The following is a 23,739-nucleotide window of genomic DNA, read 5'->3' on the forward strand; positions in this document are numbered from 1 at the left end:
TGAAGAATGAATAGATATCAGTTCAGAGAGGAGAGAATATATGATGCAGGAATGAATAGATCAAATTCTTCAGCCTGCTGGAAGTCAGACTAGATGATCCTGATAGTCCCCTTTTGTCCTTTAAAAATCTATGAATGACAAGAGGGGCAAAGTAATGTTGTTCAATGAGAGAGAGATCAGCTGTTTATCATTCATTGTTACGTTGCATTGTTAAAGGTTAGGTTATGGGTATCGTTGTCTTATTTATTATATTGCATTAATTGTACTAGAAATGTCCTTGTTCCGCTCAATTTACTGCACAAATGATGAATGGACAATGGAGTGTTTAGAGAAATTGAAACAGAGACATTGATAAGGAGTATCTCCTCACTTCTGATTCTTTAAGGACTTGATCCTGATGGGACCTGAGCACCCTCAGCTCTCACTGACTTCCATGGGAGTTCACGGTGCTCAGCACCTCACAGATTTGAGACCTTAATAAGTAAGCTTCTCTGGAACTAACGCTTCCCATGTCTTGGGGCACAGTTGTGCTCTGTCCTGCTCAAGTGCACAAGGTGTGGAGGGGAGAAAGTATAGGCCTAACTTTGCTCCCAGCTGTGAAAAAGCTGTGCAGAGCATGGGAATGATCTGCATTTTATAATATATATATATATAAAATATGTGGGTTTAATGGATTTGTTTGCTTGTTAAGAGTTAAAATTAGCTCTGCTTAGATTTTGGGTTGCAGAGAAAAAGGTAGTAAGTGTAGAGAAACTTAATTTCCTGGTACTCAAGTGCACAATACTGTGTATCCACTATTGGGAGACCATAGCCAACTCTTTCTGGAGAAATGCATAAATCACTTTGCATCAGCTGCAGGGTTCCAAGTCAGACAAAGGAAGTTTTATCCATTCGAAAGACCCTTTGTCTAAGATTTCAAGGTCTGCTTGCGAGCTGAGGTGGGAGACTTATTGTGGGTGCGTCAGAACGTTAGGGAGGCGGCAGTTAGAGGGGGCAGCCTGTCTCACCCAGCCCCAGTGCTGGGGGTGTGCCTGGATTAAGTGGAACCTGTCTAAACTGGCAGGGAAAGGCTGGGTTTGAGTAAGAAATACCCATCTAGGTTTTTATTGTTTTAATCCTGTTTCTCTCTACTTGTTAAATTTCTATGGCTCAATAAACCGTACTTGTTCTTGAAGAAGCTCTCATGTGTCACGGTAAGTCATTTTGATGACAAACTCCCAGAGAGAATTCTGTAGCTGGGCCCAACCCCAGCTGGGCTGGCTGAGGTAATCAGGGTGTTGTAGCCTGGTGATCCCATCTATAGAAGTGTGAACCATCAAGTTCCACTCTGGGATAAGTGCAGACAGAGGCCTATCACTTGGAAAGAGTGGCCAGGGAGAGACTAGGGAAGAGAGATCAAAGGTGCTGTTCACCCGTGAACTGTAAGAGAAGCCAATGGGATTTTTACCATTGACTTCAATGAGAGCAGAGTTAGGCCTATACTGATCGCTTTTGAAAAGCCCACCCTTTGTGATACACTGAATACACAGGAATAACATTTGTGCCATGGAGATGTGTGATGATCAAACAGTGCAGAGCATTTTGGGAGAGGTCAGAAACAGGTGGTGATAATCTTGGGATGATGCGCACAACAGATTTCCATGTTATTTTAGAGAAAAAGCTGTAAAAATAAAATAGAACTGTAGATATAAAAAGTTCCATGATAAAGAGAAATAACTTCCACTGTAGGAGCTGTTACAAATGACCTAAGATAAGGGAAATGCTTCCTTTTCCCCGATAACACATGTTTGCACTTCTCATCAAAGGAAGTATATTTGAAATCACTAACTCTCTACTTCTTTTTATTTCTTAAGGAGAAAAATGAAGGCTCGAGCTCCCCCTCCACCAAGTCAATCTCTTGCTGCAAGTCAAATTCAGGGTGAACAGAAGTCAGTCACAGAGCTGGGAGTAATCCCTGATCAGAGCCTGGTGACCATGAAAGAAAATCTGATAAACAGGACAGTGGACTTCACAGTCGTTTTACCAAGTGGTGTGGAACAGAAGAGCAATGTACATGGGAGGTAAGGCACTAATCAGCTCTGTCATCCTGGAACCTCCCTTCCCCCACATCTTGCATTTTTAATAGGTAAACTCACCTTTCTCAGTATTGATGGAGTTTGTCTCTTTTTCACCCTTCCCTGTAGGACTGTTAGTTAGAGAGAAAATTATAACATCAGTGGGCTTGATTATGTCCCCTAGAGCTATGCTGATCTCATCCATCCCAAATGGAAGAGGAATTCTGCAGCCATTGTTCCCCCATTTTCCCCAGGACCCCTCAGAGGATCTGTAGAAAGAGGACATGGGCAGTCCTTCCACAGTTCTATGGAGCTGTGGGAGACAAATAATAGTGTCTTAGGCTGTAGCACATTTCTGTAGCCCCCAGCTACAATGGGGATTCCCCTTTACAGGGATCCTGGTGAGAAACACTATCTGTGAGAGCCCCGGCAGTGTGGCTGTATTGGAACCAGTCAGCTAGGGCACAGATGAGCATGTGCCACTGGGAAGCCGAGCCGATGTGGATGTACATGGCCTTTATCTTCACTAAGCCCCAAGAAATGAGTCCATGTATATCTCGGAGATCTGCTGGGTTTCTACGGGGAATCAGAGAAAGCAGCCTCCTGGTGTGTGAAAGTGGCAAGAGAATAAAGGCGGGGGAATAAGAATCCTGTCACCAATGAATAAAGATTGGGGAGAAACATTTCTGAGGAGACTGCTGAGGTAGTTTCTTCCTCTGGACCCCCTCTAATGGAGGAGGGATGTGGCCCATTAATAATACTTTAAAAGCAAAAAGAAAAGGCGTACTTGTGGTACCTTAGAGACTAACCAATTTATTTGAGCATAAGCTTTCGTGAGCTACAGCATCTGATGAAGTGAGCTGTAGCTCACGAAAGCTCATGCTCAAATAAATTAGTTAGTCTCTAAGGTGCCACAAGTACTCCTTTTCTTTTTGAAAATGAAAGAAGAGGCCTAGAAAACAGAACAGATTCAGAAAATGAAGAATCATTGGCCAAAAAGTGCAGATATTTAATCAGCAAACCCGAACAAGCTCTGAGTGTCATGCAAAGGATACTAGCCATGACAGGCCTAGTGATCAAGGAAATTATTTTCCTTCCAAAAACAAATTTGCAAAAGCACTACAATTATAAAGGGCCCTATTGTGATCTTTTGTAGGGGGGGCAGAAAGGTGAATGAAAAAGGAAACTACATTTAGTAGCTATATGCGCTTGAACAGGGTATTGGAATTTATAGCTGCCTTTGATTTTCATGGATGTTTGTTATCCCTACCATGGCTAGTGCTAATATTTTATATATTGATCCAGTCATTTGGTTTGTGGGCCCAAGGGTGGCAGGGGATATTGGAAATACACCAAACGTTGCTAGGTGCTGGATTTAAAAAGTTAGCTGAAAATGTAGCATCATCTATAATCAGACTGTTCCCCATAGGTTAATTATTTATGGAAGCTGAAGTGTATCCCAGCAAGGGTGTGAAATAAATTGTTCAATGAGCCAAGTAATGCATTGCCATCGATCTGTGTGGAGAACTCCTACTGGTGACTATGAATATAGGGAAGTAACATCACAGGGCTGAGGAAATTGGCTCTAGGTTAGGATTGATCAAACTTTCAAAGATTTGAAGGTTGAAAGTAGTTGAGAGAAATGCCTAAAAGTTCAGCTTCTTTCTGAATTTTATGTGAACTATCTTAACTTCTCAAGTCTGCAAAATTGGGTTGGGAGACTCGCAATAACAATTCCAGTTTTTGCATTTCCATTTCTAGACCTACTTGAAACAAGAAAGTGAAAAGACTTTTAAAAGTTAAAAATGTAATGGAGGAAGAAGTTGTATGAAAATTTTTAATTTGGGTTCAGTTATAGTTTGAGACAAACATCTGAGCCAGTTCTTATTTTAATCAATCTTATTTTAATCAGTTACATCTGTTTCAAATGGTATCATAAGACTTTGCATGTTGATCAGTACATAACAGCCAATGAGGATAGAATCAAAGATAGATTTTTAAAGCAGCAGGCCGTAACTTCATCAAACTTCAATTTCCTCCTGCTCTGCCTGACTAGTGCAGGGATAGAGCAGAGATGATGTGTGTCGGGGGGGACGTGCGGTTCATGTGCCTCCCCCCAGATTTGTGCCAGGGTTTGCTTGCTGGGCCGCTTACCTGTGTGACAGCTCCCAGGGCTGGCAAACTGAAAGCTGTGGCCTTGTGAAGAGGCAGCAGCAAATAGGTGGGAGCTGCAGGGAGAGCCACTACTTTCACTGCTGCCTCTCCCTGCGGAGTGAACACCTGGGAGCTGCAAGGAGGGGCTGCGGAGAGTGGGGTGAAGGCGTGACTCAAGCTGTTGGGAGGGGGGCAAACCTTTAAATTGTGCCCCCCTCACGATCAGCAGGTTACAGTCGTCTCTGTCGAAAGAAGAGAGGCCATCCCCATGTTCTTCTTCAAGTAGTGTCCTTATGGGTGCTCCACTTTAGGCGTCTGTGTGCCCCTGCACTTCTAATCGGAGATTTTTGGTAGCAGTGTCCCCTTGAGCCCCCGCAAGTGCTCTCCCTCCCTCCTGGTCTGCCTGGAGGCTATTTAGCACTTCAGGGGTGAACCCCCCTTACTTCCTTCTCTACCAAGTTTGACCCAAGGAGCAGTTGTCCCTTCCTTATCTGTGTCATTAGTGTAACCCTTCTGCCCGTCAGAGTTGGCAGCAACAAGGGCCGGGTTCAATATCTAGGGGATCCATTCCAATAACACAATAAAAAACCAGCTCGAGCCCCCACCCAGTGACCTGGGACAAATATATACCACCCCCGCTGGGCGCCTCCAAGAGGCAATACTTCCCCTCTCGCAAGCACATAGTCTGAGTGTAGCAAAAAGCCTTTTAATAACAGAGAGAAACAATGTGGCATTATGTTGGGGAAACACCACCAACAGGATTCATAACACAACCCATGAGCAAAAACCCACCCCAAGCAAATTGGGGCATGCCCCTTTCCCTTTGGTTCTTGAGTCCGGCAACCCCAAATCACCCAAAGTCCCAAAAGTCCAATGACCCAAAAGTCTCTGTCCCTGGTCAGGGCAGCCCCAGAGTTCGAAAGTTTATCTGTGGAGCTTTACCTCCCAACCTAGGTGGAGATGGGACAGGGATAAGAGGCACCTTACATGATCTGAAGCTGACCGCCCCACAGCTCCATAGGCCTCCGCTCCACTCCACTCCGCCAGCCACCCCACTAACTCCTTCGCTCAGCTCCGCTCCGCGGCCCACAAGCAGCTCCCGCCGTCTCACGAACTGCTCCACCAGCCGGTCCACAAACTGCTCCGCGTCCCACCAGCAGCTCCCGCCGTCCTACGCACTGCTCCACCAGCCTGTCCACAAGGCACTCCAGCCATCCCGCAAACTGCTCCACAATAGATCTTCAGGCTCCCTCGCTACTTAACACAACGCTCAGTGATTTCAGCTCTTAGTCAGTTCAGCTCTTTGGTGAATTCAGCTTGTAGTAAGGGAGCCTCAGTGCTGGTGCACTATTAGCCCAAAGTGAGCTCAGTGGCCTGTAACTAGACTCCTAATGGCATCAAAATTAGCTCTGATATTCCATAGTGGAGAAAGGAGGAAGTGCAATTAGCATGTAAGGCCCTCACCAAGGGGCCTATGCCACCAAGTGTTAATACTTGTCCCCAGCCTCTCTCCATTCACAGAGTTTTAAAACCCATGACCCTTGCCTAGCAAGTGCTACTTAGTTGATGGTGAGTCCCTCCATCATAACAAAAGGCCAAGTACAGTTCCAAGCACAGTTCCCATAATCAGTGTAATAACAATTTATTCTTCCTGCCCCAATAACAGAGACACTGGGGATCCCACAGCAGCCAAAGTGACCATTTGGGCAGCTATGGCCTCATTCTAGGCGGGGTGGGTGTGCCTATGCAAATGAGATAGGCCCCTGAAGTTCTTTTCCACAACTTGCCACACCTCACCACCAGATGTCAGGGTGGAGTTCATCCTGACACTGCTTACGTTAGCATAAGTAGTGTTTGTTTTGTTACCTTTGTTCTCCCTAAAAGTACTCAGGCTAGTGTTCTGTTTTATTTTGTTTTATTTTATTCCTTTGGTTTAAAAAGAAAAGAGAAAAAGGAAAAGAACTTCACTTTCCTTCCCTGTCTGGGGGCATCCTCCCCCCCCCCCAGCCCCCAGGCGTCTAGTAGACACATAATTATTTTCTTTTTCAGTTTTTTTAAAAAAAGGCTCTTCTGCATATTCCTCCCTGCTAGAGGATGACACCCCCTGCCCAGGGGCTTGCCTGGCTCTCTCTGCTCCAAGCGGTGCCTCTCCTGCCAGGAGTCAGTTCCTGTAATGGCCAGACACTCACTGTGCCTGGGAGACCCTCACAGAAGTGCTTTACCTGCCACACCTAAAACTGCAGCCTCACGGGAGCTGGGAGCTGAAGTAAAAATTCCCCCCTGTAGAGAAAACACTTCAGTCTGCAGGGGACCCCGGATCACCCCCAGAGCCTTCACTTCAAAAGGGGTCGAGTGGTGAAGAGAGAGAGAGAAGAAGAAGAAGCCACCAGCAGACTCCCCCTGGAAAGGCTCCTCCGAGCAACTGGCCAGCCAGAGGGGTGTTCCCCAGTGCGGCCATCTCGGCAGGGACCCCCGAGTAGCTGGCCAGCCTGTGGGACGCCCCAGAGCCACCACCTCAGTAGGACAATACCAGCAGAGGAACCTCCTGCTGCGAGGAGCTCAGCTGCCGTTCTGGTTGGGCAGGGAAGCTCTGGAAGCTGAAACCTGAGAAGGGGCTTCCTGCTGTGAGCTCTGTGCTGCTCTGAGTTCTACTCTGGGCCCCGAGAGGGCACAGTTACCGTACCATCCATGCTAAAAGAGCGACCCAGAGAAGCCCTGCTGTCAGCTCTGCTTCAGCACCAAGACACCAGAGGCTTCCACCATCATGCTCTAAGGCAAGGGTACAGTCCCCTAAGGAGAGGGGACAGTTACCGTACCATCTCTAAAAGAGTGGCATAGAGAAACCCTTTAGTACCAGATGCAACAAAACTCCCATCTAGGAAGCGTTCTGAACCTTCCCAACCATTGATACTGACTACAGACACTCCTCTGGGGTTCTGGATGAGCCCATGGTAACACAGGTGGTCTGATACTCTGGAGACCTGTTCCCTCAGTACCCAGGGAGAGACAATTACCATACCGTCTCTAAAAAAGTGGCATCAACAAACTTTTTGTACTGGGCAAAATTCTCATTTAGAGAGTGCTCTGCCCAACTGTTGGTACTGAGAATGTACCACAGACCCTCCTCTATGGTACCAAATGAACCCATAGTACTGCATTAGCTCCGGTACCCTGGAGACCTGATGATTGGGGAAGAACCACAATCCCCATTACTTGGTACCAGGACCCCAGTATCGAGCACACCTCAGTACCCAGAATCGCTCCTAGCACTGGCCGTATACTGCCAATACCCCAGTCAGTGGCACCCTTACCCACTGATGAATCTGACACTGGCCAGGAGGAGATCATTCCCTGTCTCCTCAAGGTGGCCCACCACCACACTACAAGGGTCATCCCCAATTCCATCACGCCAACCGCCCATGCCTGCCTTCCTGCCTCTCCCTCCCAAGGCCATATTGTAACTCTAGGGGTATTACATACACATGGCGCGACTATCTCCGGTGTCTCTCGGGGAGAGTACACCAGATGGTTTGCTACAGCCTGGCACCTGAGGGCAGGAGAGCACCTGAGCCAGGACAGGAGAAAGCTTTTTCAGAACAGGAAAGAAGGGGGAAGGGGAAGGAAAAAAAAAAACCACACCTGAAGAGGAAGCTACCTCTTTAGCACACTTCTCCTCATCTCTCCCAGATGAGACTGTGCTGTCCACCCCTCATCATTAGGTGAAGATATAAGAACTTTCTGGATCTTACCAAGAGAAGAGAGTGGCAGACGAGCTGCAGATTCCCTTACAGGAGATGGTAGATACACATCACAAGTTGGTGGAAATTCTGCATACTACCTTCTCATCTAGAACTTTCCTCCCAATTAATGAGCTGATTCTAGATCCTACCAAAATCATCTGGCAGAGCCAGCCTCCATTGCGCCAACCAGCAACAGAGTGTAAACAAAAACAACCATACATTTCTACCCAAAGAGGCAGACTTTGTTTTCAACATCCGCAACCCAACTCCATCATAGTGGATGTGGTTAATGCATGAAGCAAGCAACATAATGCCAAGTCAACTCCATATGATCAGGCTTTGCAAGTTGGCATATTCATCAACAACATTGCTGTTTAGAGTCTTAAATTACCAAACTGTCGTGGTGAAACAATTTTGTTAATCTTGGGGAAACCCAGGATGTTTCTGAAAAATTACTGGAAACACAAAAAGAACAGATTCAGACCATTCATAGAGAAGGTCAGTTAATAGCCAGACCGGTCCTAGAGACCCCACTGGATGTAGCTGTTACAGCTGCCCGCCCAGTCTCCATGTCAGTGGTACTGAGGTGGGTTGTGGGTTTTTTTTTTTTTTTTGTTCACTACACCTCTCTAGATTTCCCAAAGAGCTACAGACTTCCAATTTGAACTGCCAAACTCTTTGTGGAGAAGACAGATTTTCTCTCCACATCCTGAAGGATTCTCGGACTGCACTACACTACTTAGGAATCTACACTGTGGAACAGAAGAGAAGATATACCTCTCAACCACGCCACAGATGACAATCTTCTCAATACTCACCATCTCTTACACCCTGGCTCATAACAGCACAGAGGGACAGGGCTCAAAAGTGAGAACAGTATGCATCCCAGTCCATGACCTCTCAAACTGCCTCTTATAAGCACTTTGATGAGCTGGTCGGAGGCCTGAACAATGATACCTTACAGCATCAGCTGCCATCTATACACCTGTCACGCCACTCAGTAGTCACCTTACCTTACTTCACAGCAGTTAGGACCAGCTCTAGAGGAAAGAGCCCTGAACGTATAGGGTGCCTACCTCCATATGTCAATACAACCATCGTACAGGTGATTTCCTACTGCTTACCTTTGGGGCAGGGTCATCATAGGTACAGATTGCTCCATACAGGGTTGTCTCCAAGGTTCACTTCATTGTAGTGGCATACTAACCCTGGTACAGTGACTGGACTTTATCAGCATCAACATGATGCAGTACAAGCGAGAACGCTCCTCTCACTACCCACATTCACCACCCTGGGACACATGTCTCCCTAATATGCTGGGGAGCTTACCTACACAACAACAAGGTTCAGGACAAATGGCCTTCCACAGAAATGGCCTTCCATATCACTCTTTTGGGGTTAGGGGCTGTCAGGAGTGCCTGTGCCAAAGACAAACTCTGCCTTTCATCAAAAACAACACACAAAGGTTATGATGGACTTAATGTGACCTCATCCGATGAAGTGAGCTGTAGCTCACGAAAGCTTATGCTCAAATAAATTGGTTAGTCTCTAAGGTGCCACAAGTACTCCTTTTCTTTTTGCGAATACAGACTAACACGGCTGTTACTCTGAAACCTGTCATTAATGTGACCTGTATGTTTTGTATAAACTGCCAAGGAGCTGCCAGATCTCCCTCCCTCTGCAAGACAGCATTCAAACTTTGGAATTGATGCACCCATCACAATGTGCTCATCTCAGCCGTCTGTCTACAAGGGATACAGAACGGGATAACCAACAGTCTCAGTGGGAATTTTCTCACGACAACGAGTGTATACTGAATTCACAGGTGCTTCAAGATATAGCCACTCTTTGTGGAAACAGTCACTGGCAGTTGCCCTCATCTTCCCAGCGAACAGAGCCCACTTGTATGTCTGTTTTCCCAGTTTCCTACCCTATCCAAGATTCTGTTGAAAATTCAACAAAACAAAGCGAGAGTTATTGTGATTGCCCCTCTTGACTATGACAAGTCTGGCTCCCTTACCTGATGCAGATGGCAGTATGCCCTCCTGTTCCTCTGACATCAGCCCATTCCTCACCCGCTCTCTCAAAACACTGGGCTGACCCTTCATCCCAACCCATGGGTCCTCCGCCTCCAGGCTTGGTTCTTTCTTTGTTCCAAGGCTTAGAAGCAGAATGCTCTGACAAGCTGAAACACATGTTGCAACACAACCACAAGTTGACCACTCCACATACCTATCTACAAAATGGAAACGACTCCAAGTTTGTACCATTCCAAACGGACAGCCCCAACCTCATCTTTCCTCCCTCTGATTTTGCACTACATTTTAAACTCTCACTCAGCTCCCTTAAGGTACATCTCATAGTGAAAATGGCTTCTCACTTGGAGTTTGCTCACCACTAATGTGTAGACTCTTTAAGGGCATTGAGACTCTCTTTCCCCATGTGACACCACCCGCTCCAGCCTGGGACTTTAATCTAGTTCTCAGGGCTTGGACTAGACTTCCCTCCAAGTCCAGGGCAACTTGTTCTCTCTTACACCTGTGCGTGACGACAGCATTTTTAATTGCCATCACCTCAGCTAAGCACATAGGAGAAATAGCGGCCCTGATGGCACACCCATCATTCACAGCCTTTGTCTTTTAAAAAAAAAACAAAAAACAAAAACAAACAAAAAAACCTCTAAGGCCATATCCCAAGTTTCTCTCTACTTTTTCTTCACTTTCCATATGAATCAACAGATCCATCTCCCTGTTTTTTTCCAAAACCACATTGTGACAACTGGGAGACAATTGTGCATATACTAGATATTAGAAGGACATTGGCATTCTACTTGGACAGGACTAAGGACTTCAGAAAATCCCCTAAACTCTTCCTTTCATCCACAGAAAGATCCAAAAGCTCTGAGATACTTCCTCAAAGACTATCCAAATGGGTCTCTAGTTACATTAATCACTTAGCAAGGGCGCAACTTACTTCTGTCCGTATGCACTCCATGAGATCAGTTCCTACCTTAATCACATTCCATAGGGATACTCCTATCTCCCCAATCTATAGAGCAATGACTGGGGCCTCTGTCCATACTTTCACAGAACATTATGCGATCACTGAAGATTTGGCCGCTGACACCATCTTCAACTTCACAGTACTCTCTGTAGTAAAAGACTCCGCTCCGAAGTCCCAGCCTCCAGTGGTGGGTACTACTCCGGCATCACCTAAAGTGGAGCACCCATAGGGGGACGCTACTCAAAGAAGAGGAAGTTACTCATCTTGTGCAGTAACGATGGTTCTTTGAGATGTGTGTCCCTATGGGTGCTCAACAATCCACCCTCCTCCCCTGTACTTCGGAGTTCTCTACAGGGCTCTGTGGTAGAGAAGGAAGTGAGGGGGGTTCTCCCGTGCAGTGCTAAATAGCCTTGAGGCAAACCACGAGGGAGGGAGAGCACATGCGCGGGCTCAAGGGGACACTGCTACCAAAAATCTCCGATTAGAGGTGCAGGGGCACACAGACACCTAAAGTGGAGCACCCATAGGGACACACATCTCGAAGAACCATTGTTACTGCACAAGGTGAGTAACTTCCTCTTCCTGCAAGCACGTGCATCTCTTCCCTTCCCCGATTTTTCTTCAGGGGCTGTCTCAATCATCACCAGTCCTATCAAGTTTTCCACCAGTTGAGTCTGGTGGGTGGCATTCTCCTCTTTTACACCAGTGTAAAGCATGAATGACTTCATTGACATTAATGGAAGTCATTCAGAATTTATATTCATGAATCTGCAAGCAGAATTTGCCTTTATACATTGTGATAAATCTATCTTTTTAGGGTTGTAAAACCACGCCCTCTTTTGAGATCTGCCAGCAGCAAAGTAAGTCATGTGGCTCTGGAAATCAGCATCATGAAAGATGGCTGGGTAACTGAGGAAGCCCAATTTAAAAGGAAACTGTCCACTTGAGAATCACGTTTGTCTGAAAATATTGGACCTCCTATATTTACAAGCAATACCTTAGATTATTATAACTGAAAGTAGCTAGAAGGGAATGTTCTCTATTTTTTGTTCACTTTGTGCATTTGACTGTATTTATGTATAGTCAATTTCTCCCTTGCAGAAAAGACCCTTTTAGACATCAGCAAGAAAGCAGGGAAGTCCTTATAAAATATATTTGAATGATGTTCAAGTAGTACAGCCTGACTTTAATACTTTTTATTAAGGATACTTTATCAGAAATTGGATTTTTTTTTAAAGTATAAAAACAATTCACATTGACAGTGTCCCTTTATTGTTGTGGCTACTGGCAGCTCCTCAAACACACAAGTTGTTTCAGATTTTGGAAACGCGACCCTGCAGATTTGAGGGCAGAATGGAGCCCTTGATGAATGGTGTTGTGATATAACAGTATTATACGAAGCATTTTGTCCTTTTAGAATAATTAATCCCTGTGAACTCTAGAATAGTATGTGTTTGCCTCTTGGGAAATCAGACTTCCTGTACCAAAATAGTCATGGAATATCTTTTTTTAAACAACTAATCAGTTCTTATACTCTTGTGTAACCACTGCATCGTGTCCTGAAACGATAACCTAAATGTGTGATTTTATTGCACCAGATCAGCACAAGCTTCTGGCAGGTCTGAAAGAGGAAGGATGACAAGACATTAAGAAAGCAAATAAATGTAAGCACTCCTAAAGCAACTGCAGATCTAATATTCTTTTTGTGTGACCAGTTGCTTGAAGTAGACCCTTTGAGTCAGTGAAAGCAAAGGAAGGAATCGCTGTCCCCATAGGTCAACTTTTAACTGGATTGATCTGAAGAAAGTCCACCTTGCTGTTCACTCCTCTTCCCAGTATTTCCTATGAGTGAATTGAAAACTGGTTTCATCTTTGCCCATTTCTGGAACTGAACCAAATCTGAACCATTTGTAAGATTCAGGACCTGTTTGGTTAACTCCCCCTCCCAACACTCTGGTCTTCTGCTGCTGGGATCTTACATTCCTGCAGTTCCTTTCTGGGGCTTCTCTAGTGTGCCTCAGAGAGCACACTGTGCCTGGGATGCTGTAGGACATCCCAGCTGCACTGTGCACCCTGGGATGTTGCCAACTGGACAAGCCTAGAGTGCATTAATTACAAGTTAGCCTCTTGAGGTCCCTTCCAGTCCCGTGATTTTATTATTATAATACCCGATGATACCTCCATGAAAAGGCCCAGTAAGTGCCCCCTGTGGAGGGCTGTGGTTTTCTATCAGCTGGCTTCCTTGGTTCAACAGTAGAGTGTACAGTTGCTTTTTTCTTCTTCCCAGTTTCTCTGCTCTCTCCAACCTTGCCAGCAGCATTGTTATACTCATGAAATACACCAGATACTCTAGAGACAATTTCTATACCCATCCCAATATTTAGCTAATGTGCTGGCCCTCTTTTTGTCACTGCTGGGGTTTGATATCTGCAGCATTAGGAGTAGTTATGCTGGACATTGCATGTAATATTGCCATGTGTTGCAGAAGAATAGCCAGGGAATTTTGAACTATCCTTGACTTTGGAAACCAACCTCCAGGTTTGGATGAGGGAGGGTGAGAGTGATTAATGGGACAGGGAAGGAGAGAAAGTGTTTTTGATCATCTAGGGAGCTAGCTCGGATGATGACTAAGCTTCCACAGTCATGTCTATTATTTACATTAAGCTAGGCACTTCAAAGATAATGCATAAAAGACAGGTCCTTGACCTAAAGAATGTACAAGTTAAAGCCCCAATCCCACACTGGAGGCTTGCAGGACAGAGCTCTCGGCCTATATAGAGTCTTACTGATTTCAGCAGGGCTCTGCACAGGCATATGGGGGGTAGTCTGCTCTCCCAGTTCTCAGTGCAGGATCGAGACCTAAAAGATAACAGCTACAGCTTACAAGTCATCTCACAGAATGGTTTCTAAGGAAGGGCAGCTCTAAAGAGAGAGGGACTGGGGGTGTGTTTGTGTACATACTGGTGGTACTAGGTCCAGGTTAATAGAAGGAAATAGTTACAAATAATAAAGGGCTACCAAGCTAAATGTAGAAGAGGTTTAACAACAAATAATTAGGAAATTTAAAACCACGGAAGGATTAAAACCAAATAACAAGAATTGAAGTACAAAATAGCAAATAGGATGTGAGTCAAAATTAGAGCAGCCAGGCAGGTTCTAAGCCACAATAGGCAGTCAAAAGGCACATGCGCAAAATAGACCAATATAAAGCAAAAGGACATTTTTCTGCATTTGTCACCCACACTCCACTTTTGGCTGAATATTCCCTGTTTAGTTTGTCGTGTTGTAGTAGCCGTGCAGTCCCAGGATATTAGAAAGACAAGGTGGGTGAGGTAATACCTTTTATTGGATCAACTTTGGTTGATGAGAGAGACAAGCTTACACAGAGCTCTTCTTCAGGTCTGGGAAATGTACTCCGGTATGTTGTGAGGGGTGTTGATCATTGTAGCAGTCACACCTCTCAAGATTCATGGCTCCTACGTATGCCTATCACAACATGTAGTGTGCCTCATCCAGTGCATTAAATGCCCCAACAACAACTATGGAAGTAAAACCAGACAATCACTATGCTGTCAAATGAACTGACACAGGAAAATGATAAAAGACAAAAGCACCCTATTACCTATGGGTGAACACTTTTCACAAAGCGATCACTCTATATCTGACCTATCAATCCTCATCCTCAAACGAAACCCGAACAGCACTTTCAAGAGATGAGCCTGGCAGCTTAAATTCATAACCATGCTAGACACTAAAAATCATGGACTGAATAGAGACACTGGATTTATGACTTATTACAACAGTCTATAACTTATTAACAACCCCCCCACCACCCAGCTGTTCCCTCCCCGACTCCCACCTTCCTTTCCCCCATGACTGGATGGGTGTTAACGGGCCACTTCACCTTAAATGGTCCCTTGAAATATGTGTTAACTCCTAACACAGCTAAACAATCTATTCCACCTTGTATTTAGCTGTGACACTTTGAGGACATTTCCCAGACCTGAAGAAGAGCTCAGTGTAAGCTTGAAAGCTGGTCTCTCTTACCAACGGAAGTTGGGCCAGTAAAAGCTATTGCCTCATTCACCTGTTTAGTTTGTAAGTTTCACAGGGCAGGGACCTGTTTTTATTCTGTCAGTAGAGTATCTCCCCCTTCCCCCCCAAATGCACTAGTGTATATTTAAACTGACTACTCTTGGTGCTTCTAGTTGAGACTAAGTTGAGGCCTCTCCCAGAACAACTCTGTTGTTTACTCTATCTTCAAAGTAATATGCAACTGTAAATCTCTTCCTTGAGTTTTACAGGGGAACCTTGTGACACAAGGGAGCCAAACACTGTACCTAAGTGGGATGTCAGCCTGATAAGTATTGCTGACATGGCAGTCTCTCTTCTTTACTTTCCAGCCTTGGTTTGCAATATCATACTCTTTAATAATACAAGAGTGATATGGAGCCAAATTACAGACCCTTGTTAAAAATATCTGCCTGGGCAATCATGTCTGAACCTTAACATGGTTTCTTCCAGCAGTTCTTGGATTCTTTTTGTGCTATAGAGTTTACAGCTCTCTAAAGAGTATTGGAGGTATTTGAGGGAAGAGTCAGAAAACTAACAAAGTATATTTCCAAGTTCTGGCTTGAATAAGTAAAGAATGTACATCCTAGCTGGAGAGTTAGTGTAAAAGAGATTAACCTGTGCAGGAGGGGGCAAAGAAAGGAGTTCTCAGCTCTGGAGCTGAAGAAGTCCTGAGACTGGACTTCAAAATCAACGACCTGCTTCACCCAATCATGGTCAGAATGGAGCACCAGGCATCCAGGGGACAAGGTGAAGAGGTAAAGATGGAGGAAGCCCCTTTTGGCCATTCTAGAAGTGACAGTAACAAGCTCCCAAGAAATCACCAAGGCCCAGATGATGGGGAAGAAGGATCAGCCTACTTCTGATTCTTAAGGCACTAGGCAGGTGGGAACAAATAAAGAGGAAATAGGGAAGAACCCTGTCACATGGATGCTATTACTTGGAAAGGATTTACCAATACTTTAAAGCAGTGGGGAGCAAATAAGGGGAATCCCTTTCTCTTCATAATAAGGAAATGTTTCTTCAGGGGTCCCCTGGGACAGGCAAAAAGAGCACATTCTGATTCAATCTTGTGTCATGGAAATTCAGTGCAGGTCGTTCCTTTCTCAGAAGCGCGGCCTAAAGATATCCTTAAAGTTCACTTTTCAACAAAGTCCAGCAAGATGGCCCAAATTCAGGTTATAGCAGGGAACAAATAAGAAACCACTGGCTCCAGTGCACATAATCCATTCTATTCACCATGAAAGGAAGTTGAACTTCTGTTTTCCAGGAGTCCTTTGTCCTGACCAGACCCCATAACCTCTCATGGTTTCCTCTTAATGAGCCCCAAACTACTTAAGGGGCCCAGCTGTCAGCTCCTCCCCACAAACCTGGCACTTATGGCAGTCTGTGAGAGAGAGAGAGAGAGAGAGAGAGAGAGAGAGAGACACTCTTCCTTTAAACCCAAAGGAGGAGCTTGAACCCTTTACTGTCCAGCCAAAAGCAAGATACACATATCCCATCCTGCATCCCTAATGGGAGAGCTCCAGAAGAGAGTGGCACATCTAAATGGCTGAGGGCAATCCTGACATAGTATTCTGCGAACAGTGTGCACTTCTTCGCTTCCACAGCATGTACAACTCCAGCAGGAAGAAGCAAGAGCTAGAAGAGCTGGTTTTCAACATGAGCCAAAGAGAGACTCCAAAATCAAGATAACTGCCTGAAAGCCAACAATGAACTGAGGTAGGAACCAGTCCACAAGCTACCAATCACAACCAGAAAATAGTGTTTTGAACTTTCACATCCATATAAACAGTATAGTGCCAACCCTCTCTGTGGATGGTGAGTGAGGTATGCATTGTGGATCCTATTTACAGCAAATAAAGAGCTCACTACACCCCTTGTATATTGAAGTACATTGTACAAAGTGCATTTCCAGTGATAGTGCTTATGGTGAAGTTCTATAGAAAAAAATAACTTTAGTACAAAGGGCTTCCACTTCATTTAGCTTAACTTCTTATCTCTCTGGAAACTTTAGTCTATAAGGGAATCTATTCATTCTGCATTTAGTCCACAGACTTCTTTTAGTTCTGTTTTTATTCTGCTGACATTTTGGGGAAACGTTTCAAGTTTCCGTTTTGATAAAATTGCTCTTTGAAGTTGTTCTAACAGTTTTTATCTTTCAATCTGTGGGCTCCTAAATAGTACAGTTGAAGCTTGGGGATGTTTTCCGTGGCAGTTTTGAGTATTTATAAGCAGGATGAAACAGGATTGGGCGTTGCAGATCTCATTTGAAATACTTACTGTATGTAGTTCCCATCTCCTCTGCACTCAGCAGTTGCTGGAGAATCAGCTTTCTTTTCTCTCTGCTGGGGTTGAATTCATCTCAAATGATTGACCATAATTTGCCTTTTTCATATCATCTGTATGAAGTCTACTACTTTGTTGGAAATATGATTGCTGCTAGAAAAGTGCTGATGAACACAATGCATAGTTTAATGAGATACCACAGCATGAGTATTATAGTTGTGTTCTGGAACTGCAATAATTCAGTGCATGAAGGTCAGTATTTTTTTCAACCTCTATGCTAATTTTTTTTTTTTTTTGAATGAAATAGCTTGCGTGTTTTAAGATGGCATTTTGGTTGTTAGCCAAACTTGTGTGAGTTACTGCTATGCTACGTGTTGCAGAAACACATAATTTTATTTAAATAAAGATATCTAGTAGAATATAGAATTTATAGTGAGGTGTTATGAATTTAAGTTCTTCCAGATTATTCTGTTCTCTGAAACAACAGCAATAAGGCAGAGGAAAAACAGCATATGCAAATTCTATTTAAAAAGAGAGCTACTTACCACTGTCTATACACAAAGAGGCAAACTGATATCTATATCGCGATGGATAGATATACAGCCTCAACCTTAACTATGGCTGTTCACTGCTGCACACGTGTATATGTGGGAATATGCAGTAGTTCTGTACACGTGCGTGCATATTTCAATGGATTTGTATATTGCTACATTTGGATGGAGAAATGGTTTCAAAATATAATTATAAGTGCTTGAAAATGTGAAATAGTGCACACATATTAGACAATGGAACTTCCAAATGTATTTTCATATAGATGTACTGCGCAAGGGAGCACAGCTATCTAAAGTGCCTGGTTTTCCTGAAGTGTTTCCCCTCATCCTAAAACCACCATGGTTAGATCTTCAGTCTTCTTATTCCCCCTAGTAGTGTTCCTCTTTCATCTATGATCTGATTTTTCAAATTTCCCAGGCTTGTCCATTTTGCACCTGAGAATGCTCTTGGAGCCTGTAACAGATGTTAGAAGAGCAGCTTCTCAGGCTGTGTCTTGGCTCCTACGTCAAGGTTGCTGCTCCCTATGTCCAGTGCATCCTGGTAGGGAAGTTGGGCTCAATCCCTAACTCCTTTGTCTCTCTGGAGAGAGGATTCCTAAACCGCTCCATGCCTGACTTTTTGGAGCTGCCAAAGCCGTTCTTGCAAATTCCCCAGTGACTCCATTAAGTGCCCGCTCCTGGTCGTGCTTGTGAATTAATGGTGTAATTAAAGTGGAATGGTGTAATTAAAGTGCATAGTGGAAATATGCCTGTTCCTCCAGATGGTGCTGCATCTATGTAGTTTTTCTTCTTTCTTTCTCACTGAAAAACATCACCCATGGAGATTACAGGTCCCAGATCGAAACACTCCTTTTTTAGCTGACTGACCAGGATGCTCCCATCAGTGTGGAGCATTTTATATTGGGACATGTAATCTCTGTGTTCTTCAAGCCCATAGTGAGGATGAAGGCCACTGGATTGTAGAACTTTATGGGGGCATTTAGCAGACAAGGTGCACTCTGCCTACCCTTGGTTTATGCTATGAGTACTATTGGATTAGTTCTGGTATTCTGGTGTCTAACAATGTATAGTTAATCAAAGGCTACAGAGAGTCTTTTTTTTCTTTGCAGTAAAGCCGTGATGGATCTGTTGGTGGATTTGTGCAGCCGGTACCACTTGAATCCAGTTCACCATACTCTTGAGCTGAAGGCTTGTGGGATGCAACCTTTGAGTTATAAGCCTAATACTTTGGTTGGGGCGCTGGATGTACAGACAGTACTTCTGAAGGAGAAAGTTCCTGAAGGGAAGACAAAACGACCTCCACCTAGGATCCCTGAGGTCAGTACTGCCTGCTGCTAGAACAACACTATGGGACCATCATTATAGTAGTATATCTTCAAGCAGAGATGCTGATACTCCCTGTTCCACCCACTTTTTTTTTTTATCTTTAAATCAGGATGGGGGAGGCTTGTGTACAGACTGATGCAGTCATCTGTTAAACTGGTAAAGTTACTATTACTCACTCTGGATACTAGCATTCTGTTGTAGTAATAAGGTTAAATATAGTATTTAGGGCAGATTAAATCATTATGACAGAATCTGAAGGGACATTTATGAAATAAAGTTTTTAAACTGAAAATAATCACTAAAGTGAATTTTAAGATGTTTCACTTGTTTCCTTTATATAGTGACTTTGCACATACAGTAAGTATATTGTATAAGTAATGATTATTTATCAAGAAGACCACGAACCTTAAAGTAAATGGAAAGTTTCACCATCTGGGAGAGATTTGCAGCCAACCATCTTCCAAAGACTTATTTTTTCTCTGAAATATGAACATTAATGGGAATCAGTGCATCTCATCACATTAAAATATCACAGAGGGAGCTACTTACGCACACTGAAAAATGACATTGTTTTAAATAAGCAGCGCTCTGGCCACAGCTCCTTTCCCCTGGCCACATTTCCTATATAGGCACAATGTGCAGGGGCGTGGTGTAAAAGCTGCTTTTCTCCAACTGGAGAATCCTTACTTGGCAAGATCTCTTGGATTTATGACCCCTTTGGGCAGGTGTATCATGCAAAGGGGCCTTAGTGTAACCCAGAATATGGGCCAAAATTTCTTCCCCCTCTGCTCCTTGAATTAAAATCTTTATTTGCCAGTATCTGGTTTTGGAACAGATTTTTTTCCCCTCCCATTTGATTAACTTTGCTTTTCACTCTTCCTCCAGGTATTTTACTGTCTATGCTTTGAATGTCATTCAAATGTGGTGGTGCTTATTTACAGTAGGATTCCTAATGCATGACTGCCTCTGAGTTTGCTCTTATACACTAGTCCTTGTGAATCACTCCTTGGAGATTTTTGTAAGATCTTGTCCAATAGCAAGTTTCCCCATGTGGGTCACTAAGTTTGCACCGGAAGGATCAAGGCAAAACAAAGTCTTCAGTACCTGCTCTGTGTCACTGGAAAGCATGTAGGGGGTTGGTGTGGAGACACCCACATAAAGCCTGACAGTGTCTGTCTGTTTCCTTTGCTTTCTCAGAAATCCATGAGGTTGGTAGTGAATTACCTGAAGACACACAAGGCTGTGGTACGAGTTAGTCCTGAGGTGCCTCTGCACAGCATAATCCCAGCCATTTGTGAAAAATGCGAGGTCAGTCCAGAGCAGGTCGTCCTCCTGAGGGACAATATCACGGGGGAGGAGCTGGAACTTACAAAGTCCTTGGACGAGTTAGGGATAAAGGAACTGTATGCTTGGGACAGGAAAAGAGGTGAGTCTAGTTTAATTGCATCTGCTATGGCTCTAGTGATCTACCAATGATTACACATGATCTGTATTTACATCTTCGTTGCTTTAAAACCAGACTTAAATAGAAGGGTGACATTCATGTCAGCTTTACAGAGCTACTCATGTTTTATAATCAAGGCCAGTAGCAACAGCAAAGATAACAGTGCATTCAGCTGCCATCCAGGAGTCCCCAGAATGTAAATAGCGTGACTTGTTCCCAGGCATCATGCCAGTAGAGGCTAACAGCTGTGAAAGAGATGATTGGCTCAGTCTAAACACACAGGGAGGAGCCTCGTTGCCCCGAGGGCTGCTGCCAAAAGGGGCACCCAGGGCACTGGTGCCGTATCCAGACAAAGCTGCTCATCCACCTGTGCTGTGACACAGAGAACGAGGGAGAGCTAACGTGCCACCATCATGGCAGCTGACAGAAATGAGAGGGACAGAAATAGACCAGGGCTTATGAGAAAAAATTGCTGCTAAATGCCAAAGCAATTCCTCCTATGAACAAAGCTATGTGCTGTTAATGAAGAGGTACCGATGAGGTATTTTTATTTAAAATAATGTTCTTTTGTGTTTTTCTCCTCCTCTAAACAATATTCTAATGCCACCTATCTGGACTTCAGTTTGGTCAGACAGCTCTTTGATCCAGAGAGCATAGATATTAAATGTGCTTTAGACATCCTAGGCTGCCACTGCCGAGTGCTGGTTTTTTTTACTAACAAAAAGTGATCTTCATTTAAAAAAAATCTTTTATTTTTCTTTCACTGAGTAGTTCTTCCAAAAGAGCTGATGTCATTGTTTATTGTTTAGAAAATGTTGCCACCACATATGGTGCTAGACAAGCTTATTTTTTATTTATACAGTCATTTATTTATGTTGGTGTTGGGTCTCTTCTTTCAAACCTGTCTGTTAAATGACAGTTTTACCCTGGAATGATCAACATTTCAACGAGTTTAGGCTTTTAAGTAAACTAAGTATTTCCTTTCCCTTTGAAATGGCGAGAGGCTCAAAAAAGACACCCACAAATTAAAGTGCCACAGCTCAAATGCTACTTCTCTTCTATTTAGACATATTTACAGTGAAACACTTTGGAGCAGCATGTTAAGCATACAGAGTGTTTGTCCTTATAGCATGGCATATTTCAGAGACCTCTCGCTAGAATAATGAGTCTGGGCCTTCTTAAAACATATTTTTCTTTTAATTTAATATTTGGACCAGAAAAGTAGCAAAGTGCATTGGCTACAATATTGGCCCTAATCAGGTTCACATTTTGGTACCCATGCAGAGCCCTACTGAACTCCATGTTAGCAGACCCAATTGCAGGATTTGAACCATAGGAGCAGACTGTAATATTACAAATCTTACCCATTGAATAGGTGATTGACACAAGAAATTAACTTCTGTTTCTCAATTAACCATTACATTAGAACGATACTACATCTGATCCCAAAAATGTATTTCTGCAGGATTCATTCTTTTCTGTTATTTTTTCATATCTACCTGCCTGTGTGTCAGTCCTGAGTAATAAAAAGAAATAATTTTAGTGGAGTTTCCCCAGGGTGATCCTGCAAATACAATATTTCTCCCAAGGTTTTGCTGGTATCAAGATTTTCCCTACCCTGCAGTCATTACAGAGGGAAAATTCTCATTAAATTCAGTGGCAGTAACCCATTCATCTGGGCTGCAGAATACGGCCCCATGTCAATTATCAGGTGGACAAAATGGATTGTTCCAACATCTTATCCCATTAGCAGAGGTGCCCCTACAACCCTAAATATGGTATTGGATGTGCTCAAAACACAGACTGTGTGTAAGAGCAAATTCTAGTTGAGTGACTCCTCACTTGAGGCACCAACACTTCGTTCTAAAGTTCTATTAAGTCTTTTGTTAAAAGAGAAACTCTGCTTTCACCTGGTTACATAGTTTCTCTTAGAAGTTGAAGCAGTTTCAATAAAGATTAAGAATTAGAACAACAAACCTCTCTACTCAGGTAAGTGCATTGTTGCTTCTAACAGCAGCCTTGCATGTCCAGTTTCAGGGAAAAAAACCCACCTTTCTTTATGGTGTTTCTGAAGACCAAATATTAAGGATAATGGATAGTATCTGGTTTACTGGGTCATGTGTCAGAAAGTTAATGTGGTTTTTCTTGTCCTTTCATTGCCTGCTTTTTCCAGTTCTTCCATCAAAAACTCAGTCTGAACCTTCTCTGAGCTATAGAGGTACTGTACAACAATGCTTAGGGAAAATCAGTTTCCCCTTCAGGTTGTCTTTTTAGCATGGCTTTGGTAGCATAACAAAATTGCAAGGTCATAGCATAAAATACTACAGGGAACAGAGTTGTTTACATTATCTGTTTTATATCATAGACAGTGATTATTTTCAGTGCAGATGGACTGCTTCACTTGCCTGCATTTCTGGCCAGAGTGGCGGGAGGGAAAATACATTGGTCATGGAATCATTTCCATTAAAATGTCAATATTTTAAAACCTTATCACGTACTGATGCATGGAATCCTGGTAGATGCCTATAATCTAAAATGTGATTATCTGAATTCAGATCATCTTAAACTTTGCTTTGTCTCATGAGCAAAATGAGAATGTTTTGATTGCCCCAGAGGCATTTAACTACTTGGGGTTTACCTGTACCTTAGTTTTGAACTGGAAAAAACAGATGCTGAGATACCCATGTGTGTGATGATTGTGGATAAACAATGACATTTTAATTGAGACCAGTGTATTAGGGGATGTGTGACGGGTTCCCCCAGGGTGCCACTTGGAACTGGAGTACCACTGAGGCCCCTGACCCACCAAGGGGTCCCGCGTGGGCTCCCTCTCACACCATATTGCTGTGACAAGCTACAAAGTCTTCCAGCCTGCACTTTCACCAGCATACATACAGGTAGGGACACACCCAGCTGCAGTTAGAAACAGGCTCTCTGACCAGCCCCTGCATGGGAAAGCTACTCCCAGCTCCTCAGGCACGTACCCCCTCTGGAGTATAAACCCAAAATTATTCCATCTTGCGTTGCACAGAGAACTGTTCAGCGTAAGCTCATTAAATTTGCCCCTTCCCTCAATGCGGAGAGGAATATGCAACAGCCTTTTGCCC

General features: G+C 43.8%; 1 protein-coding gene across 1 annotated transcript in view; it reads left to right on the plus strand.

Moving 5' to 3' along the window:
* COBL (cordon-bleu WH2 repeat protein) overlaps positions 1 to 23,739 on the plus strand; it is a 226,790-nt gene that overhangs the window by 70,630 nt on the left and 132,421 nt on the right. Inside the window, 3 exon segments of the mRNA XM_077808716.1 lie at positions 1,854 to 2,060; positions 18,972 to 19,179; positions 20,386 to 20,614. Coding sequence (XP_077664842.1) covers positions 1,854 to 2,060; positions 18,972 to 19,179; positions 20,386 to 20,614 — 644 coding nt within the window.

Source organism: Eretmochelys imbricata, chromosome 2, assembly GCF_965152235.1.
Source record: "Eretmochelys imbricata isolate rEreImb1 chromosome 2, rEreImb1.hap1, whole genome shotgun sequence".
NCBI lineage: Eukaryota > Metazoa > Chordata > Testudines > Cheloniidae > Eretmochelys > Eretmochelys imbricata.